General features: G+C 38.3%; 1 protein-coding gene across 1 annotated transcript; it reads right to left on the bottom strand.

Moving 5' to 3' along the window:
• Positions 1-848: 848 nt before the first annotated feature.
• On the bottom strand, positions 849-20,532 carry PRPF38A (pre-mRNA processing factor 38A; the record flags this gene model as incomplete). The annotated part of the gene is made up of 10 exons (XM_079728482.1): positions 849-1,507; positions 2,084-2,132; positions 2,563-2,660; positions 2,770-2,796; positions 3,440-3,552; positions 5,439-5,549; positions 12,327-12,412; positions 14,019-14,140; positions 15,698-15,857; positions 20,403-20,532. 10 exons carry the CDS (start codon positions 20,530-20,532, stop codon positions 1,465-1,467), a joined length of 939 nt encoding a protein of 312 aa, XP_079584608.1. The 3' UTR covers positions 849-1,464.
• Positions 20,533-20,757: the final 225 nt, after the last annotated feature.

Raw genomic sequence — 20,757 nt, 5'->3', positions numbered from 1 at the left:
GCAATAGGATGTTTATCCTATGACCAAACATGACTTCCCAAGAAACTGGATCCTGTGAGGCAGTTGGTCTTCACAATTCTTGCCAAGGACAGAGCTGCAGGAAATCATTTGATCATTTTTTCCTTTTTAAAGGAGGAAAGGTAAGAACAGGTAGACAGAACTCTTCTAGCAAAGACCCCAACACCCTCTTGATTATCAATACCCGTGGACACTATTCAGTCCTTATTTTACTTCTGTGTCCTTAGATTCTAAACCCACTCTATTTCCTCTACCTTTCTGAATGATTCATTTCAGTTTTGTCGGTGTTTGCACTTCTTCCTCAACAGTGTTGGTGTTGCCTATGATTCTATTACTGGCTTTTCTTACATATACACACATCTCCCTGGGCACTGCATTCAGTTCTACACCTTCCACAATTACCTAAACATTGTCAATTCAGGGTTGGATCACTATGCTCTTATTTACGATGTCTGGGCTTTATCTAGATATACCTTAGCTGTCTCAAATTAAACTTCAAGTTAAACTGAATGCATCATTTTCACTACTACCACAACTCTCACTACCTTACCTACCCCTCTAAAACCTGGTCTCTTCCTGCTGTATTTTCTGGTTATGTGAATGGTGCTATTGTCCAGCAACTCAGGTTAAAACCCTGAGTGGCATTAGATACTTTTCTCTCCATCAAATTTTTTCAACCTAGTTGCCCTACTACTACTGCCTAGATTTGATAATGTCAATGCCCGTAGTATAAAGGCGCTGAGCACCTTAATCTGGAATTCAAGGCTGAGGGGAAGAAGAAACAACACTGTGGAAGAATGCTATATAAAAAGTGTTAAGTTTTACTGTTTGTTGAACGTTCAGTGCAACTGTTAAATGATCCAGAAGAAGCCTTACAACTGAATTCATTCTTATAAAGCTGCTGCTAACCTGTCAGTTTTCATGTTTATTACCACTTGCTGCTGCTAGAAATAAAACTTGGAGCTAATATATTTTACTGACTTGGTTTTTTAACGGTACAGCAAGCAGCAGCACAAATCTCAGGATTCTCAGAACAGTTCTAATCACAGTGTAAACCAAAACTAAACCACAGAAAAACAGGAAATGGGTGTGTCAAATTTAATAACAAGAGGGTCACCAGGTGGCCACATCCTCCCCTTGTTTCATACCTTCTGTTCCAATCCATTCTACCCTCATAAATTTGAGTACAAACAAGGTTGGTTGTACAAAGAGGTCAAAAGCAGCCCTTAGGAGGCATTATCTCTCAAACAAACGTGGATTATGATTCAAAACAAGATACAAAACTCAGCACCTCTTTCATTTAAAAAAAAAAAAAAACTTCTGGTAAAAAAAAAAAAATCCAGAATATTCTCATAGCTGCCTGGGGAGTAGATCTTCATTCTTCCACATAGACAGATGCCTTTATCTCCACAGAAGGCCACTTGGACTAAAACCAAACTGAGTCCGTTACTCATTCCCTCTCCGGCTCTTCTTGTGGCTTTTCTTAGATCTGAAATGGCAACACATACAAATCATTAAATTTAACAGCTGTTTGGGAACCTGGGCAAGGACTTTTGAGGAAGACTGGGATATGCTAACACTGATGGGGACATAGATGATACTCAACATTCATAAATATACTTGGTGTTTTTATGTTTAAGAATAACACCGAGTTAGGCATTTTTCTCCAAAATTTACCATTGAGGAAATGACCTCTGAGAGATTGAGTGCACCTAACAGTGTACAGCATATAGAAGTTTCTAATAAAAGTTTATCAAATGAAAGTGACTTGTCCAATGTCACTCAACTGTTAAGTGTTAAAAGTTGGGACTGAACCCCAGGTGTCCTGAGATTAAAGCTCATGCCTTTATCGAAAGCTGCAATTCTACAAAGGAAAAACAAAACACAGTATACATAATTCTAGTAATTTTCAGGGCAATAGCCCAACTTTGTCCTGTAATTAAGGATAATTCCTGAGTATCTCCATCAATACAAGAAAATTTCAGGTCCACCTTAGTTGTAATTGGGACTTTAATTTCTGAATAAAGAGTGAAATTCTTAAGTCAAAATAGAGGTTAATCCATACCTTTCAGGAGACTTTGAGTGGCTCCTGTGTCTGTGACTACGGTGATGACCTGGGGAAGAAAAGGCTGTTGAATGAGATTCTACCCTCCTATTCCTCCACTGTCATTTCTCCCAGTTCCTTTCATTGGCTTAATATTTTTTGGCCTATGATAGGGACATTGTTGGTAGCAGAGAACTGAACTCACTTCATATGTATTCACAAGGCTTTATGGCTATATTTCAAAAATATCACATTGGGTATTTACCACTAATCTGTTAAGTCTTACTCCTATAATTTCAGATGAAAAAACTGAAGCTCATCCTCCTATCAACAAAGCTGGTAAGTGACAGTCAAGATGTAAAGTCTAATTTTCAAATTCTATATCCACTTCCTTTTTTTCTAGACAATAATAAAGTAAGGTACTACTGTACTGCAGGAGGCTAATTGCTCCTATTACATTTCTTTAAGACAACTAATAGCAAAAGGCCCAAATGCTATACCTGGGGACTTGGAGCGGGATCTATGCCGTCTGTCTCGGGACCTGCTGCGATGACGTCTTGGACTCTTGCTCCGATGCCTTTCTCGGCGAGGGGAGGGGCTGTGGAAATAACTGGTCAGACTCCCATATCTGTCTGACAGTATAAGCACAACAACAGCATCCCCCTCCCCAAATCCCTATCCTTCATCACAAGTCACTAAACGCCTACCTCCTTCTTTTGGGAGACCGACTCCGCCTATACAGAAAGAAAAAAGAGAAAGAAGAACTTTAGTAGGTGCACTAGATATCGTAAATTGCAAAAATTACCCCAGTTCTTCACCCAACTCTGTTATCCATGTCCTTTGTCATGTAACTTTAATACCCTCTGACTCCAAGTCAGAGGGTATTAAAATGCCAAGTCTGGGATTGGCCATGTGACTTGCTTTGGCCAATGGGATACTTGGACATATGATGCAAACAGATACTGGAAAGATACTTGCATGGTTGGGCTTGTTTGCTCTTGTATTCTGCCACTGCCATGGGAACAGGCCTAACCTAGCCTAGAATGTGACACACATAGAGAAGAGATGAGCTGCTCCAGTCATCCTAGCTAAGGCTGTCCTATACTAGCCAAAAGACAACTGATTGCACCAGATGAGGGACCACAGCTTATACTCAAAAAACCTCCTATCTAAGCCCAGCTTAAACCACTGACCACAGACCTGCGAACTAAATAAATGTCTGCCACTGAGGTTTTGTGAGTGGTGGTTTTGTAGCAACTAATACATTGACAAGCAGACATTCTCCATAGGCTGGCATTTTTCCTTCCATGAAGTCTAAACTTCTACGCTACAGTGCTTAAAGTCTCCCTGGAAGAGGCCAATGACTAGGGCCTTAACCTTCTGGGAGACCGACTCCTACTCCTCCGATAGCGTAGTGTGGGAGAGCGCCGGGGCTTGTCCAAGTCTCGGTAGCTTCTCCGGCGGTGGTCAGGTGACGGCACTCTTTCCAACTGGAAAAGAGAGAGAATGGGTCAGTGATGAGCACAGGCTTATAGACAGCCATCTAGGAACACAGTTTACACTATCCTCCCCATCCCATCCCAAATTCCACCTCCAAGTGACTATAAAACAGTAGTTTGAATACATGGATAACCCTAAGGACAAAAAAAAGCAAATAAAATTTTTTTAATGTTTCTAATAATCCCATTATTGTTTAGTGCTGGTACCATTATTCTGGGACTGCGTAAGAGTAGTGAGAGGTAAGTATGCTTCTTAAGAAGATGGGATTTCCAACGTGAAAGAAAAGAGATGCAGATGTAAGATCGATAAGGTTAAGTACAAACTCATAGTGTACTTGAAGCTTAAAAAAATTTTTCCCTGGCTTCCCTGGTGGTGCAGTGGTTGAGAATCCGCCTGCCGATCCAGGGGACGCGGGTTCGTGCCCCGGTCCGGGAAGATCCCACATGCCATCGAGTGGCTGGGTCCGTGAGCCACGGCCGCTGAGCCTGCATGTCCGGGGCCTGTGCTCCGCAACGGGAGAGGCCACAGCAGGGAGAGGCCCGCGTACCGCAAAAAAGCAAAACAAAAACAAACAAACAAAAAAACTGGATAAAAAAAGTATAGGATAGCTGGGGAAATGTGAACACTGAATATTTAATGAGATTAAGGCATCATTGTTCATTTGGGGGGTGATGATGGTATATAGTTTTGCTTAAAAAAGTGGCCCTTGTCTTTTCTGAAATATTATGAAATATATGATGGCTGTGATCTGCTTCAAGGTAACTGGTGGGGGACAATTGGGTAGAGATGTGGAGGAAACAAAACAGCTGAGTTGATCATTGTTGAAGCTCGGTGATGGGTAGATGGAGGCACATTCTCTCCACTTTGGTATGTGATTAAATTTTCCATTAAAAAAAAAAAAAGAATGCCTACTTTTGGTCCTCTCACCACAGAAGAGCACCTCAGCCTTGCCTGGCTTTCAATTCATTAATGATTGCGCTTCCTTTAGCACTTAACTTAAATGGAGCCTACTAGCTCAGAGCTACACTTCCATCTATACTGTCTCAGTATCCATAGGCCAGAATTTCTTATATTCACCCCAGCCTTTTTCTATACATATTCTTATAATTTTCATCACAAATGTTTTAGATCCTTTTTTTTTTTTTTTTTACTTTACCACAAGCATTTCCACATTATCATATACTTTTTTTCTTTCGGCCACACCACACGTTATGCCAGATCTTAGTTCCTTGACCAGGGATCGAACCCGTACCCCCTGCAGTGGATGCGTGGAGTCTTAACCACTGGACCGCCAGGGAAGTCCCTATCATACGCTTCTCATAATACTTTTAATGGTGGCCTAATAGTCTGTTGAATTGATATGATAGTTTACCTGACTGCTCCCTGACAGCTTGCTTGTTTTCAACTTTTCAGCATTTTAACAAGTAGTGAAAGAACATGATCATGCAGTAGGCATTTTTTTCCCCTAAACTAGGCTTACTCCTTAGTATGCATTCAATTATGAACAGTATTGTTTTTGTCCAAAGTATTTATTTTAACAGCTACCACTTATTAGGCAATTATGTTCCAAAGCTAATGGCTTTATGTATATAATTTCATTTAATGCTCACAACAGTCCTAAAAGAAAGGTATCATAATCCTTGCTTTATAGAAGAGAAAATGGTGATTATGTAGTTTGCACAAGATTATACCGCTAGTAAATAGCAAAGCTGAGATATGGATCAAGGTCTATTTATCTCTAAATCCTATACTCTTAATGACTACATATTGTATTTTTTGGTTGAAGAAAGTTACAAATTAAAGTTTGAAAACAAAAACCATTCCCATTGCCTGTAATTTTCCCTCCTCCAACCCTTAAGCTCCCAAGGTGTCTGACCTTCTCATCCTCTTCTTCCTCCTCTTCGCTGGACTCCACGTCATCCATGTCTTCTTCTAGAGCGCTAACCCGAGGCTCCAGTTGCTCAGCTTCCTCTAGCACATAGCGTTTCTACAGAGAACACAGTGAGAGCTGGGGGGGCTTGCTATCTCCTCTATGTCCTGAAGCTGCAACACTGGGCTTCTGGGAGTGACAGAAAACCTGTGGTGCAGCAGGTGAGGCAATTTCATTTCAAAGACATCCTAGACAGTTCAAGATTTTCCTAAGGAGTTTAGCATACCTGGAATCTATATATTTTTTTAAGTTCCCCTGTAAAGATATAAATACAAAGTGGAAGAGAGCATCACTTATGCCAGATATTGCCTCTATTCCCTGTGATCTTATATTCTAAGGTCACTAGAATATCAATCAGTATAGGTATAGCCTTGAATAAATATATGGGCTTCACATACAAAGGCCAATAGTTTGAGACTGTGTTGGCTGGTAGTTCTGCCAGGAGAGGCTCAGACCAGAATCTAACCCAAGAGATCCACTGAGACTCAGCCCAGTTTGGGGGTTTGGGTCCTGCTCTGAAGTAGCACCAACTCTCAACTAGACCCAGGATCTAGGGGAGCTGTCTACAATCATGCATTTTGAACGAGGCTCAGGATATAAACAATCCATCTCCTGGTTCCATTTCTTCTAAGATGTGGCTTAGCAGTCCTTACTGAGTGACTAAGGACCTGAAAGGCAAAGGTGAGTTTAAAACTGACAAATGGACTGGCTGGGTCATAAGACCCTTTAACATTTTTTGCGCCAAGGACATAGAGATCATTGGATAGCCCTAAATTAAATAGTAACATTTGTTCTCTATTTTGCTCTCACTCATCACTAACAACATTCTATAAAGATTAGGAGAAATGAGACAAAGATGCCATTTAGTGAAGTCAATCCCTTGAAAAAGGGCTCCTTGGAAAGGATCACCACAGTGTGGGATCTAGGACTGCATCAGACAGGGCGTCTAGAATCCCTAATGTTCACCAGACTTGGAAGTGACTGAAGTCAATGTATTAACTTACAGTATTTGTGTTTGACAAAATTAGAATTCATTCCAGAGCAACTCCTTGCCAATGTCAGGGCACATGAGAAGCTATATTGATGCCCTATGAGTTGCTTAATAGGAACAGAAGTCAAAGCAGAAGGTGGTCTTAAGGGTCATTTCATCCAGGACATAGAGAGGCCCACACCACAACACACCTCTTGGTGATATAACAGATATCAGTCATATTTCAATTTCTCTCTCCTCAGTGAGGGTTGCTTTGTGGTCTTTCCTTCTAGCCTCCAGGCAGACTACCTCATTTGCATCAATATGCTTGCTTAGAGATGACCGAGCTTTGGAACCCTTAGTTACAACTGACTGCACTTCAGAGTATTCCATTTCTTGCAGTATTTCTAAAAATAATAGTAGCAGCTAAGGATAATAAATGTGAGAACTGGGCCCTGAAATCAGGTTTTCAGATTTGAAATGTCATTCTTTTCACTACACAGTCTACAGTAGCCAATATGGAAAAGGAGAAATAATTTTCAGGATTATTTTCTAAGATTTTCTGTAACTGAGTCACTGTGGAGGAAGAGTGGTTCATTGCATTTAAGTGTGAGCACTCGTCTACCAACTACATTTATCCATCTGGTTTGCTGCCTCGAGCAAATTTACCTCACCCATTTATTATGTATCTGTAATCCATTCTATTCTCTACTTTGAAGTTTTTCAGATCCCTTTGATCTGTTTTTTATTGAGGTGAAATTCACAAAATACATAATTAACAATTTTAAAGTATAAAATTCAATGCTATTCCATCACCACCTCTCACTAGTTTAAAAACTTTCTCATCACACTAGAAAAACACCCCATACCTATTAAGTAATCACTCCTCATTCCCCCTTCCCTGAATCCCCTGGTAACCATGAATCTGCTTTGTCTCTAAGTATTTGCCTAGTCTAAATATACCGTATAAAGAGAATCATATACTATGTGACCTTTGATCTTTAAATTATTCCTTTTAGTTTATATCTAGCAAGGAAATGAGCACCTCAAAGCAGGTAGGATACAGCAAATTGCTTCAGAATTACTGAGCTGCAGTAGGATCAAAAAAGAGACCTGAAGTTCTGGATCCTCCCAGTTTGGGTTTCTGTGGTTACTTAAAACTTAAGAATTTGCTCCCATCCCCCATCTTAAACAGTGTTTCTGCGACCCTTTCATTAATGCTGCTGATTCTTACACAGACATCAGAATAAGAGAATAGTAGAGCACTAAGAGCACAAGACCCTTACTCTGCAGGTATTCCAGTGACTTTTGCAATACATTTTATAGTTTCTTTGAGGTATAATCAATACACAATAAACTGTACATTTTTAAAGTATACAATTTTGATGAGTGTTGAGTTGTACTATATACAACTGTAAGCCACTATATCAATATAATGGATATATCCACCCCACCCAACAGTTTACTTGTGCTCCTTTGTGATTTCTCATTCCCTTTCCTCCCCACTCCCTTACCCTGCACCTAGGCAACCACTGTTTCTTTTTGTCACTACAGTTTACATTTATTAGAAAGGAATTATATAGTACATACAGTTTTTTGTCTTTTTTCACTCAGCACAATTACTTTGTGATTCATCCACGCTGTTGTGTATCCATAGTTCATTTTTGCTGCTGAGTAGTACCAATGTATGGACACATCACAGTTTGTATCCATTCACTTGATGGACATTTGGGCTGTTTCCAGTTTCTGGCCATTATAAATAAAACTGTTATGATTATCTGTGCTTATGTCTTTGTGTGGACATGTGCTTTCATTTCTCGAGTAAATACCTAGAAGTGGAATAGCTGGATTGTATGGTTAACTTCTTAAGAAACTGGCAAACTTTTCCAAAGAGGTTGTACCATTTTATATTGTCACCAATAGGATATGGAGACTTCCAGTTCCTCCACATCCTCGCCAACACCTGATAGGGTCAGTCTGATTTTACACGTTCTACTAGGTATGTAGTGTATATTACTGTGCCTTTAATTTGCATTTCCATAATGATTAACAGTATGGAACAACTTTTTATGTGCTATTGGCCAACTATATATTTTCTTTGGTAAAATGTCTGTTAGAATTTTTGTTCATTTGTCCACTGAGTTGTTATTCAGTTCAAGAGTCCTTTATATAGTATAGATTCAAGAACTTTGGTGGATATATGTTGCGCAAATATATTCTTCCAGTCTGTGGCCTGCCTTTTTAGTTTTGTAACAGTGTCTTTTGTTTTTGTTTTTTTTGCGGTACGCGGGCCTCTCACTGTTGTGGCCTCTCCCGTTGCGGAGCACAGGCTCCAGAGGCCATGGCTCACGGGCCCAGCCGCTCCGCGGCACGTGGGATCTTCCCGGACTGGGGCACGAACCCGTGTCCCCTGCATCGGCAGGCGGACTCTCAACCACTGTGCCACCAGGGAAGCCCTGTAATAGTGTCTTTTGAAAGGCAAATTTTTAATTTTTATAAAGGCCAATTTATTAATTTTTAATAAATAATTCATGTTTTTATGTCTTATTATAGGAATTTGTCAAACCCAAGGTCACTAAGATTTTCACCTATGTTTTTCTTCTTTATGTTATACTCTTAGCTTTTATGAGACTATTATCCCCTTCAAGTTTATGAGCTAAGGGTAGAGATTCATTGGTTTCCATATGGCTATTCAACTGTTTTAGCACCATTTGTGGAAAAGATTATCCTTTCTCAATTGTATTGCCCTAACATCTCTGTAGAAAACCAACTGACCATATATATGTACACTTATTTCTGGTCCCTTTACTTTGTTCCATTTATCTACTTGTCTAGCTTTATGCCAACACAACACTGTCTTGGAATCAAGTAGTGTTTGTCCTCCTAATTTGTTCTTTTTTTTTTGCGGTACACGGGCCTCTCACTGTTGTGGCCCCTCCCGTTGCGGAGCACAGGCTCCGGATGCGCAGGCTCAGCAGCCATGGCTCACGGGCCCAGCCGCTCCGCAACATGTGGGATCTTCCCGGACCGGGGCACGAACCCGTGTCCTCTGCATCGGCAGGTGGACTCTCAACCACTGCGCCACCAGGGAAGCCCTAATTTGTTCTTTTTCAAAGTTGTTTTGGATATTCTAGGTTCTCTGCATATTCATATAAATTTGAGAATCAGTTTGTCAAGTTGTATCAAATTTTATTTGGATTTTGATTGGAACTGAATTGAATCTACAGATTAATTTGGGAGAATTGACAACAATTCTAAGTCATGGTATAAAATATACCATGGACATGATATATCTCCATTTACTTAAGTCTTCTTTCGTTTCCATCAGTAATGCAATGTTTTATAGTTTTAAGTCTTACACATCTTTTGACAAAATTATCCTTAATTATTTTAAATTTTTTGATGCTGTTGTAAACGGTATCTTTTTAGCAAAATTTCAAATTCCAGTTGTTTATAGCTAGTGTACAGAAATACAACCGATCTTTGTACATTGACCTTGTACCCTGCAATTCTGCATCAACAGATGAATGGGTAAACAAATTGTAGTATATCCATACAATGGAATACTATTCAGCAACAAATGAAATAAAAAACTACTGAAACGTGCAACAACGTGGATAAATTTCCACTCTCCACTATAGGCCATTCTCTTTCTCTTTAGGCTACCTACGATATCTGTTTTCTGTTTGTATTTTACAATATTATTTTTAAAATCATATGCTGTAAGACTCATTCTTGAAAGATGCTTCACAGACAATCATTTCTCACTAGGAAAGGGAGGTAAGACGATAAAGATGATATTTAAGGTGGGTCAGTCTCCCATTCCTGACCTTCCTTTCATCTGTTTTATATCCTAGATTTTTATATGAAGATCAATTTGAAAAACTGCTCACAAAGCTTAAAAACCTATTCTACTACAATCTCCTTAATATAACATTTTAAAGAACAAAATTTTCTTGTGTTATTCACTTTTAAAGCCCTACCCTTCAATCTCTTTTTTTGTTTTCTTCTCACTCCCAATCTCCTATCTTTCTCATAGACATGAAGACTGCTAATTAGGAGGACCATAAGAAAAAAGTAAACAACCCCATTAAAAAAAATGGGCAGAAGAATTAAATAGATATTTTTCCAAAGGGGACATGCAGATGGCCAACAGGCACATGAAAAGATGTTCAACATCACTAATCAGCAGGGAAATGCAAATCAAAAAAAACACAATGAGATATCACCTCACACTTGTCAGAATGGCTATCATCACAAAAAATGCAAATAACAAATGTTGGTGAGGATGTGGAGAAAAGAGAACCCTCATTTAGTATCGGTGGGAATGTAAATTGGTGTGGAAAACATTATGGAGGTTTCTCAAAAAAAAAAAAAACAACTACCATATGACTCGGCAATTCCACTCCTGGGTAAATACCCAAAAAAACCCAAAACCACTAATTTGAAAAGATACATGCACACCAATGTTCACAGAAGTATTATTTACAATTGCCAAGACATGGAAACAACCTAAGTGTCCATCAACAGATGAATGAATAAAGAAGATGTGGTACATATATACAATGGAATATTACTCGGCCATTAAAAAGAACAAAATAATGCCACTTGCAGCAACATGGATGGACCTAGAGATTGTCATACTGAGTGAAGTCAGACAGAGAAAGACAAATATATGATATCACTTATATGTGGAATCTTAAAAAAACGGTAAAAATGAACTGATTTACAAAACAGAAATAGAGTCACAGATGCAGAAAACAAACTTATGATTAGCAGAGGGGGAAGAGGGGGGAGAGATAAATTGGGAGATTGGGATTGACATATACACACTATTATATATAAAATAGATAACTAATAAGGACCTATACTGTATAGCACAGGGAACTCTAGTCAATACTCTGTAATGACCTATATGGGAAAAGAATCTAAAAAAGAGTGGATATATGTATAACTGATTCACTTTACTGTACACCTGAAACTAATATAACCTTGTAAATCAACTATACTCCAATAAAAATTAAAAAAGAAAACCTAAAGTATATTGTCATAATTACATTAATTTTTTTATAAAGAAATATATATGTATATTTGGAACAAAAAATGTAGTCTATATATACAATGGAATACTACTCGGCCATAAAAATGAATGGAATTTTGCCATTTGCAGCAACATGGATGGACTTGGGAGATATTATTTTAAAATTATTTATTTAAAAAATTTTATTTCATAATGGAGTATAGTACAGTACAGTGTACAGTAAAATGATTCAGCTGTACAGTAAAGTGGTTCAGTTATACATATACTTATATCTATTCTTTTTCAAATTCTTTTCCCATTTAGGTTATTACAGAGTATTGAGCACAGTTCCCTGTGCTATACAGTATTGGAGGATATTATTGTAAGTGAAATAAATCAGACAGAGAAAGACAAATACTGTATGATATCACTTATATGTAGAATCTAAAAAATACAACAAACTAGTAAATGTAACAAAGAAGCAGACTCACAGATATAGAGAACAAACTAGTGGTGACCAGAGGGGAGAGGGAAGGGGGGAGGGAATTAAGAGGAACAAACTATTAGGTATATAATAAACTCTAATGATATACTGTACAATGCAGGGAATATAGCCAATATTTTATAATAACTATAAATGGAGTAGAACCCTTAAAAATTGTAAATCACTATACTGTATACCTATAATTTACATAATATTGTACATCAACTATACTTCAATTAAAAAAAAAAGATTCTGGGCTCCATGGTGTTTTATCATGTATGCGTGTAAAGAGATCTTTACACAACTTTACACATTTTATTATGTATTGTGTATTGTGTGTGTATGACCTTTATCTCTTACCTGTAGCCGGGGCAGAATGATATCACAGACTCTCTCACTGTGCAATAGTTCATCAATAAATTCATCCACATGCATCAGTTCAAACTCTGAAAAATAATAAGCTCAAGTAACTAGGAAATAAATTTAAATAGCCAAAAAGTAAAAGAAGTGTAAGACTCTTTATGTAAGATATCTAACAGGGTACTTGGTATAGAAAGTGTGAATTCTCTGCAGCTTCCCTTTGCCTGCACATTCACTAATAAAGCTATTGCAGTGTGGCAGTTACACTGAAGGGACTGTCAAACCTGGGCTCAAACTACAGCCTTTTATATTCTTGTCATCACCACCTATCTTCATTCATTCAACTCCCTTTTATTGAGGCCATTTATGTGCCATGCCTCTTCTAGGAGCTGGGGATAAAGGGATGAATGAAGCTGTCCCAATTAGCAGGAGACACACAAAAACAAGCACAAAGAGTCCTGAATTGTAATGGGGTAATGTTCATGAATAAAATTTATAACTCAAGTGCAATTTCTCATGTGAACCCACTAAGTTCCTGAATATAGAATATGTATCTTTTCCCCTGCATGGGTCAGCAAACTTTTTTTAAATTGATGTATAATTGACTTACAACATTATATTAGTTCCAGGTGTACAACATAGTGATTTGCTATTTTTAAGAATCATGTATCTTATATGGTAAGTGGAGCAATAGCTTTTTAGAATTTCTATGGTAAACATTACCTTAGTTCAGTGGTTCTTGGTTCTCAGTTCAGTGGTGTTGCCCCCTGCAACTATGGGGTGCTCTAGTGGGTAGAAGCCAGGGATGCTGCTAAACATCCTATAATGCACTGGACAGCTCCCCACAACGAAGAAATATCTGGCCCAAATTGTCACTAGGTTTAAAAATCCTATCTTAGTTTAACATAATATAGTCATAACTAAGTAATTTCATGATGGCCATGACCATGTCCATCTTGTTCACCATATTATTTTCAGTACATAGCATAGTACCTGCCATAACACTGACACCTAATATGTATTTATTCAATGAATGAATAAGTTAATAAAAGTTTAAAGAATAATACCGAATTCTTAACTTCTACTCCTTAGTGTAATATGTAGAGGGTAAAGGCAAATGCTACTAATCTTTTGTTATGATGCTAAGTGAGAAAAAGTTCTGACTGCATTCCCTGAATCCCATTTTACCACAAAATGTGTCTCTTTGTAAAAGGTATGGAGCTGTCCCTCCTGGATACACTTATTATTTTTCAGTGGGATTCCTACATAAGTATGAGTACAGTCTATATACTGCAGGGTGAAGTATCGTACAAGAGAGGCCAGTAGAAAGAACTGTGAAGGTGTAATGTATGGAAAACTAACCTAGTCTGGGAGGTCTGGAGAAGGATTTTACAGCAAAGGTCATTCAGGAGCTAGAACTTTATGGGATGGAGCACATGATGCAAAGCAAGGATTAACATGAGATGCAGCTGGAAAGACAGGCAGACGGGCAGACTGGGTAAGGTCAAAAGGAAGCTAGTAGTCTAATGGAGTGCTACTCCCCATGCGAGAGAAGGAGGACCTGACTGAAGACAGTAACAATCTGGATTAAGAGCAACACTCACAATGTATGTGACAATGTGACACTAGAGATACTGGTGAAATAAAAACTGGCTCAGGGATGAAGGTCTAGACACCTGGCACCATACTCACCTCCATTTCGGTTCTGGCTCTTGATTTTTCTATAGTCGTTGTATAGAGGCTCCAAGTACTTGTAGCAATCAATTGCAGTGCCTGTCAACCTCATGTAAAGTGCTCCCAACATGCGGACATACCTAACAGATAGATGACAGTGAAACAACAGGCCATCCTAAAAAGTTCCTGAGTTTTACAACTGGCTTTTCTCATGACAGTAGTGGATAAACAAGTTCTTTCTTTTCTTTGGCAGATAAGAAAGCTACATTTTTAGAAGCAGCATGGGGCAGTAGAAAGCTAAAATATGGAGACCTGTGTTCAAGTTCTCATTCTACCACTTACTGGCTGTGGTTACTTAGGATATGCTGCTCAACTTTCAGGGTCTATTATATCATCTGTAAAACTAGGATACAACCTATTTACTTCATGGGATTATTTTAAGAATCAAATGAGATACTAAATTTAACAACCGAAAGTATAAGATTTATTTACTAACAATACAACCAATTTACATAGATATGAATATATAAATTATTGCTAGGAAGCAGAATGCTGGTTATGGAAAAAAGTCAAAGTCATCTGGGTTTAAATTCTGATTCCATTATTTACTAACTCTGTAACACTGGGCAATTTACTTGCTTTCTCAATCCTTATAAAATGTAGCTGATAGTCCCTAATTTGATGGCTTGGTGTATTAAGTAAAAAATGTATGTAAGGTGCTAAGCATAGCATATAGCACACAGTAAGTGCCTAGAAAAAGTTAGGTGTTTTCTAGCCATTAATGTTTGTAAGATTCCTTTCTTTTCCCTTTCTCCTATATCCCAACTACCCACTCAAATCTCCACTTGGATAAAGAGTAGGCATTTGAAACTCAACAGTTTCTGTATATGACAAACAAAATAGAGTGTCAAAGGATATGGATTCTGAAACTAGCTTTGCCACTTACCAGCATTTGACCTTGGGGAAATCAATCTCTCTCTGCCTCAGTTTCCTCCCCTATATAATAGGGATAATAATTTTACAGGGTTTTTGTGAAGTTTAAATAAATTATTATATTAAATTTTTTAGAATAGAGGGTGGCACATAATAATCTATTATTATGTCTGTCTCCTATACTTGTCTGTGAGCTCCTTGAAAATGGATAATAAAATAGTAAGAGCAGCTTATATTTTTGGGCCATATACCCTGCAATAGGCACTGTGTTGGGAGATTTACTGTTCTGTCTTCCTTAATCCTCACATCTATCCTGAGTTGCTATTACTGTTTCATTTTATAGGTAAAGTAAAATTTAGAAAATTAAGTAACTTCTCCAAGGTCACAGTTAATAAGTAACAGGGTCTGGGCATGAACCTACATTTAACACCAAAGTTTCCCTCTTCTTTACCACACTATGTTGTTTTCTTCATCCTTAAGCATTCAGTGCTACCAACATATTAGGCACTCACTTCTGCTTAATAAATGCTCAGTGAGTTTGTGAAATACTGTTTTGGGGGGAAAAGCCATCAAGACTGAGAAAGTGAAGGAGAAGGTCAATGCAATCAAAACAGGAAAAACACAAACTCAAGAGGCTCAAGAGCAAAATCCTAGAGTGGAACTCTGTGGAAATGAGATACACTGTTTTCACTCCTCTTAACTAAAGCCAAATTCTGGACCATGAAATTGAAGTTTTTATATTAGCTAATAAACATTTCACTCACTTGAAATCTTCATTTTTGATAAACTCTACAATGATATCCTTCTCGGGTTGAATCTGAAGCATCTTCAAGGTCAAACAGAGAAAGGGAGTTGGCTTTATGTTGCCACCATAGACACCACCCACAAATCTTAACTCCATGGCTTTATCGACTACAAGTTCAGCTAAAAAACAAAAACAGAGTGGCGTCTCAGACACATCAGGACTAAGCTTTTCCAGGTTTGAAGTGGAGAGAAGTTAAAGCTAGTTCAACATTTGGTGCTCCTGAATTAACAGTTCAATATTAGGAGAATGAGAGTGTAATAATAATAATTAATAATAATAATAATAGCAGCAGCCAATATACACTGAAAGATTATTATATAACAGGTACTCTGCTAAGCATTTCATATTATCTCATTTAATCTTCACAACAAGCCATGGAGGTAAGTTCTAGCACTGTCCTTGTTTTCAGCTAGGAAAATGAGGGCTAAGAAAGATTAAGTGATTTGCTCAAGGTAAAAAGCCAGAAAGTGGCAGGGCCTGGGTTTTAATCCAAGCAGTCTAACTTCAGAGTCCGTGCTTGGCATCATGTTAGGAGAAAAAAAAAGCCAGATTAAGAGTTAGAAGAAACAAAACAATAACAACAAACAACTCCTCAATAGCTACACAACTTTGAGCGAACTTCATCTAGACAATGGGGATAATAACCTTCCAATACTGTTGTCAAAATCAAACACTAGGGAAATACAGATCAATGGAACAGAGATAAACCCACACACCTATGGTCAACTAATCTATGACAAAAGGAGGCAAAAATATACAATGGAGAAAAGACAGTCTCTTCAATAAGTGGTGCTGGGAAACTGGACAGCTACACGTAAAAGAATGAAATTACAACACTCCCTAACACCATACATAAAAATAAACTCAAAATGGATTAAAGACCTAAATGTAAGACTGGACACTATAAAACTCTTAGAGGAAAACATAGGAAGAACAGTCTTTGACATAAATCACAGGAAGATCTTTTTTGACCCACCTCCTAGAGTAATGGAAATAAAAACAAAAATAAACAAATGGGACCTAATGAAACTTAAAAGCTTTTGCACAGCAAAGGAAACTATAAACAAGATGAAAAGACCACCCTCAGAATGGGAGAAAATATTTGCAAGTGAATCAACTGACAAAGGATTAATCTCCAAAATATATCAACAGCTCATGCAGCTCAATATTAAAAAAACAAACAACCCAATCAAAAAATGGGCAGAAGACCTAAATAGACATTTCTCCAAAGAAGACATAAAAATGGGCAAGAAGCACATGAAAAGATGCTCAACATCACTAATTATTAGAGAAATGAAAATCAAAACTACAATGAGGTATTACCTCACACTGGTTAGACTGGGCATCATCAGAAAATCTACAAACAAATGCTGAAGAGGGTGTGTAGAAAAGGGAACCCTCTTGCACTGTTGGTGGGAATGTAAATTGATATAGCCACTATGGAGAACAGTATGGAGGTTCCTTAAAAAACTAAAAATAGAATTACCATATGACCCAGCAATCCCACTACTGGGCATATTCCGGAGAAAATCATAATTCAAAAAGACACATGCACCCCAATGTTCACTACAGCACTATTTACAATAGCCAGGTCATGGAAGCAGCCTAAATGCCCATCGACAAACAAATGGATAAAGAAGATGTGGTACCTATATACAATGGAGTATTACTCAGCCATAAAAAGGAACAAAATTGGGTCATTTGTAGAGACGTGGATGGACCCAGAGACTGTCATACAGACTGAAGTAAGTCAGAAGGAGAAAAACAAGTATCGCATATTAACGCATATATGTGGAATCTAGAAAAATGGTACAGATGAACTGATTTGCAAGGCAGAAATAGAGACACAGATGTAGAGAACAAACGTATGGACACCAAGGGGGGAAAGCGGTGGGGGGTGGGGTGGGGGGTGGGGTGGGTGGGGTGGGCGTGGTGGTGTGTGATGAATTGGGAGATTGGGATTGACATACATACACTAATATGTATAAAATAGATAACTAGTAAGAACCTGCTGTATAAAAAATAAAATTAAAAAAAATCAAACACTAGGGACTTCCTTGGTGGTCCAGTGGTTAAGACTCCGTACTCCTAATGCAGGGGGCCTGGGATCGGTCCCTGGTCAGGGAACTAGATACCACATGCCACAACTAAAGATCCCACATGCCACAACTAAGACCCAGCTCAGCCAAATAAATAAATAAATAAATATTTTTTAAAAAAAAATCAAACACTAGCTGTGTGAACCAGGGCAAGTCATTTCACCTCTCTTTGAGCCTGTCAGTTCAAATTTGAATAATAAAGGTACAAAGTTAAGGGCTATAGTAAGAATCAAATGAGATAATACAAACAAATGCTAATACCTACCTGACACACAGATAATAAATAAATAAATAAGTGTTAGGTACTATTAATGGGAAATCACTTTATAAATCAGACTTCTCCAAGTTCCCTTAGGATAAATTCTATATTAATTCATTCCATATTACAGTTGGCAATTTATAGTTAGGTGCCAAGTAGCAGAGATACAGGTAGAGGGATAAAGAAGAGGGACACAATGACTACTCTTATGGAGTTTACAGTCAGACAAGGCAGAAAGCATTAAAAGAAATATTGAAAGTGTGATCAGTAGTTGAAAGAAGATGCAGAATGCAGTGAAAATGTATGACAAGGGAACGTAACCTAGTGTTCGGGGGAAAGAAGGTCATGAGTTCACTTTTGGACATATGGAGTTGGCATGCCTTGGAATCAGAGACTTAGATCTCAGGGAAAGGTTTGGGCTGCAGAGATAAATTTAAAGGCATCTATATATATGAGGTAACTGTGGTACGGAGATCATCCAAGAAGAAACTATGGGATGAGAAAAAGCCCCCAAAGTAAACCTTACATGACTCCAAAATTTAATGGTGACTCAGAGAAACAATATGACTCGTCCATGGACACACAGCTAGGGTGGTGGCAGAGCAGTAAGAGCACAGCAGTAGTTAACAATGGTAACAGCACCACCACCACCGATTACTGAGTGCTTTTTATTAACATATAGCTGTAACTATACCAAACACTCTTTTCATCTTGTTTACGTTTTCCTTTGCTGTGCAAAAGCTTTTAAGTTTCATTAGGTACCATTTATTTTTGTTTTTATTTTCATTTCTCTAGGAGGTGGGTCAAAAAGGATCTTGCTGTGATTTATGTCATAGAGTGTTATGCCTATGTTTTCCTCTAAGAGTTTTCTAGTGTCTGGCCTTACATTTAGGTCTTTAATCCATTTTGAGTTTATTTTTGTGTATGGTGTTAGGGAGTGTTCTAATTTCATTCTTTTACATATAGCTGTCCAGTTTTCCCAGCACCACTTATTGAAGAGGAAGTCTTTTCTCCATTGTATATTCTTACCTCCTTTATCAAAAATAAGGTGACCATATGTGCGTGGGTTTATCTCTGGGCTTTCTATCCTTTCCACTGATCTATATTTCTGTTTTTATGCCAGTACCATACTGTCTTGATTACTGTAGCTTTGTACTATAGTCTGAAGTAGGGAGCCTGATTCCTCCAGCTCCATTTTTCTTTCTCAAGATTGCTTTGGCTATTCGGGGTCTTTTGTGTTTCCATACAAATTGTGAAATTTTTTGTTCTAGTTCTGTGAAAAATGCCAGTGGTAGTTTGATAGGGATTGCATTGAATCTGTACATTGCTTTGGGTAGTATAGTCATTTTCACAACGTTGATTATTCCAATCCAAGAACATAGTATATCTCTCCATCTGTTTGTATCATCTTTAATTTCTTTCATCAGTGGCTTATAATTTTCTGCATACAGGTCTTTTTGTCTCCTTAGGCAGGTTTATTCCTAGGTATTTTATTCTTTTTGTTGCAGTGGTAAATGGGAGTGTTTCCTTAATTTCTCTTTTAGATTTTTCATCATTAGTGTATAGGAATGCAAGAGATTTCTGTATGTTAATTTTGTATCCTGCTACTTTACCAAATTCACTGATTTTCTGGTAGCATCTTTAGGATTCTCTATGTATAGTATCATGTCATCTGCAAACAGTGACAGCTTTACTTCTTCTTTTCCGATTTGGATTCCTTTTATCATACCAAACACTTTTTATACATTTCATTTAATCCTTAGAACAACGCTTTGACCTTTGAGTTCGGTATTACTATGCTCGTTTTACAGTAAAGAAAGCCATGGTTCGCTGGGGTAACACAGCTCCAAAAGAGGAGCCAGAATTCAACAAAGATCAAAGACTACCTGGAATATTTCTCTGAAGAGCATATATTTATATTAGGACTGGGATGTGGAAATACTGCAAATGGTTCAGATTTGAGTATAGGAAGATCATGAATTGGTTTCAGGCATATTGACATTCCTTTAAGACCTTCAGGGTCCCTGTGCTTAACACTGTTTGGAACCCAGCAAGTTATTAAACATGGAATGACTCAAAGAACCGCAACGTGACACCCTTCCGAATGAGGTCCTATCAGATCCATCTGTGTTCCCAAAGCCCAACACAAGCCTAGGCACAGAGTAGGCGCTCAGATTTTTCTGAATGACTGTCAATGATTCCCCACTAGTCTCACCCCCAGGGGCCAGTCCTATCGGACTGGTCTGGAGAACTGGGCCACAAGACGACCGGGGTTGGGGCGGGGGGAACGGCGCGCTCTTGCTCACCTGTAAGGCCAAAGCACTCCTCTTTCCAGTATTTGGACTCATAAATGCGCGTCCGAATGATCTTCTCCACCAGATACTGAGGGTTGGTGCCGTGGATGCTGTGCGCGTCTTTTACAGTACGGTTCGCCATTTTACACCGCCTTCCGTTCTATTTCCGTCGGGTCCTTTAGGACGTCACATCCAGGTTAAAAAACCGGAGTGGAATGCAGAAGGATGGAGGAAGTCTCACTAAATAGTTTGGGCGACCATCTTGAACCCGGAAATGTTTTCGAGTCGGGCACTTTCTTGCGCGAACGGCGTAGCATACCGAATCAATGATGGCCTCTGCCCGTTGACGTATGTACGTCCTGCGTCC

This window comes from Hyperoodon ampullatus, assembly GCF_949752795.1.
Source record: "Hyperoodon ampullatus genome assembly, chromosome: 2".
NCBI classification, from domain to species: domain Eukaryota; kingdom Metazoa; phylum Chordata; class Mammalia; order Artiodactyla; family Ziphiidae; genus Hyperoodon; species Hyperoodon ampullatus.
The sequence above is the reverse complement of the archived record's forward strand: the minus strand, read 5'-3'. Positions and strand labels throughout refer to the sequence as shown.